The sequence below is a fragment of the Habropoda laboriosa genome, unplaced genomic scaffold (assembly GCF_001263275.1).
Source record: "Habropoda laboriosa isolate 0110345459 unplaced genomic scaffold, ASM126327v1 scaffold207, whole genome shotgun sequence".
In the NCBI taxonomy this organism is placed as follows: domain Eukaryota; kingdom Metazoa; phylum Arthropoda; class Insecta; order Hymenoptera; family Apidae; genus Habropoda; species Habropoda laboriosa.
The window spans coordinates 1,026,559-1,028,379 of NW_017100397.1; the positions used below are offsets into that span (position 1 = coordinate 1,026,559).

At 31.2% G+C, this 1,821-nt stretch overlaps 1 protein-coding gene across 1 annotated transcript in view; it reads left to right on the forward strand.

The window, feature by feature from the left end:
- The first annotated feature begins 471 nt into the window (after nt 1-471).
- LOC108575120 (replication factor C subunit 5) overlaps nt 472-1,821 on the forward strand; it is a 1,638-nt gene continuing 288 nt past the window's right edge. The window contains exons 1-7 of the mRNA XM_017937838.1: nt 472-553; nt 640-704; nt 774-901; nt 971-1,133; nt 1,199-1,358; nt 1,418-1,629; nt 1,705-1,782. Coding sequence (XP_017793327.1) covers nt 516-553; nt 640-704; nt 774-901; nt 971-1,133; nt 1,199-1,358; nt 1,418-1,629; nt 1,705-1,782 — 844 coding nt within the window. The 5' untranslated portion in view covers nt 472-515. The remainder of the gene's footprint in view (nt 554-639; nt 705-773; nt 902-970; nt 1,134-1,198; nt 1,359-1,417; nt 1,630-1,704; nt 1,783-1,821) is intronic.

The window sequence follows — 1,821 nt, forward strand, 5'->3', positions numbered from 1 at the left end:
GTTTTCATGCTTCATCTTGTACAGTAGATCTTCGTCAATTTTCCAATTAAATTCTTTGCACGCATTTTGATAATAATGAGTCATATTTTCGCGTGTAATTATGTTGAGGAATTCGTTTTTCAAATTATCGTCATTTTTGTATTCCGTTAAGGTTAATTTAAATCGAATCTTAGTGAGCATTATGTACTCGGGAGTTTGGTGACACAATTCTGAATTACTCATGATTCAAATTGCTTCTTTTATTGACAAATATCGTCTACAAAGTTTAGAAATGAAATATAAATCTTTTGTTTTAATTGAGATCTGATCTTCATTAAACATAAAACAATTTAAATTATTTTTTTTTTCATGATAAATTTGGACAAATTCATCAACCAATTAGAATGTTCTGTTTGAAAAAGTGGCGCACTTTTATCACTCGTAGCCAACATAAATAAAATAGGCGCCAAAACGTGGATTCTAACCTTGCGTGTCATTTTTTACGAGATTTGTAATAAAAGTACGAATAATAAGCCATGACAGCGAAACCTGTACAGTGCATCAATTTACCATGGTAAATATTACATTTAGTTCCCAACTCCGTTCTAAAAATGATTGTATAAGCAGATAAAACTATATTTTTATTTTTCATTATTACAGGGTCGAAAAGTATCGACCAAAGCTATTGGACGATTTAATATCTCACGAGGAAATTATTAAAACCAGTTTGTATTTACATTACTTTTATGATTTTATAGGGATATACAATTATCGAAAATTCGTTTTTGTTACAGTAAATAAATTCATTGATGAAAATGAACTTCCTCATTTACTTTTATATGGACCACCTGGCACAGGAAAAACCAGTACAATACTTGCTTGTGCACGCAAGTTGTACACACCAGGACAATATAATTCAATGGTTTGATCATTTATTAAACAGCATTCTCATTTTATAAAACTTATTGGATTATATATTTTTACCACACAGGTATTAGAATTGAATGCGTCAGATGACAGAGGCATTGGCATAGTGAGAGGCCAAATTCTCAGTTTTGCAAGTACCAGTGCAATGTATAAAACTGGTTTTAAATTAATTATTCTTGATGAAGCCGATGCTATGACAAATGATGCTCAGAATGCTCTTCGAAGAAGTAAGTGCTGACATTAATTGCTTGTTTCAAACATGAAGACATGTTCTATTCAGAGATTGTTTCAGTAATAGAGAAGTACACGGACAATGTAAGGTTTTGTGTCATATGTAATTACCTCAGTAAGATTATCCCTGCTCTTCAGTCCCGATGCACTAAATTTAGGTTTGGACCATTGTCTACAGATCAAATTATACCAAGGCTAAACACTATTATCAAAGAAGAAGAGTAAGTCTACCTATTGTACTAAAACCATGTTACACATATTAATAACATATATGCTTTAGTTTAAATGTTTCTGAAGATGGAAAGCAAGCATTGATAACACTGAGTGGAGGGGATATGAGAAAAGTTTTGAATGTACTCCAAAGTACATGGCTTGCTTTTGGTGCAGTCACAGAGGAAAATGTTTATTCATGTATTGGCCACCCTCTTCCAATTGATATAAAAAATATAGTCAACTGGTTATTGAATGAATCGTATGAACTATGTTATTGCAGTATCCTTTTTGTTATATGAACAAGTATCATTGTTATCTTTCAAACACTAGTTTTCTTAACACATGTTTATACAGAAATACAAGACATAAAAGTCAAGAAGGGACTAGCATTGCAAGATATATTAACAGAGCTCCATTTATTTGTAAATAAAAGTATGTACTATATTTATTATATAACTTCGCAAGAAAGAC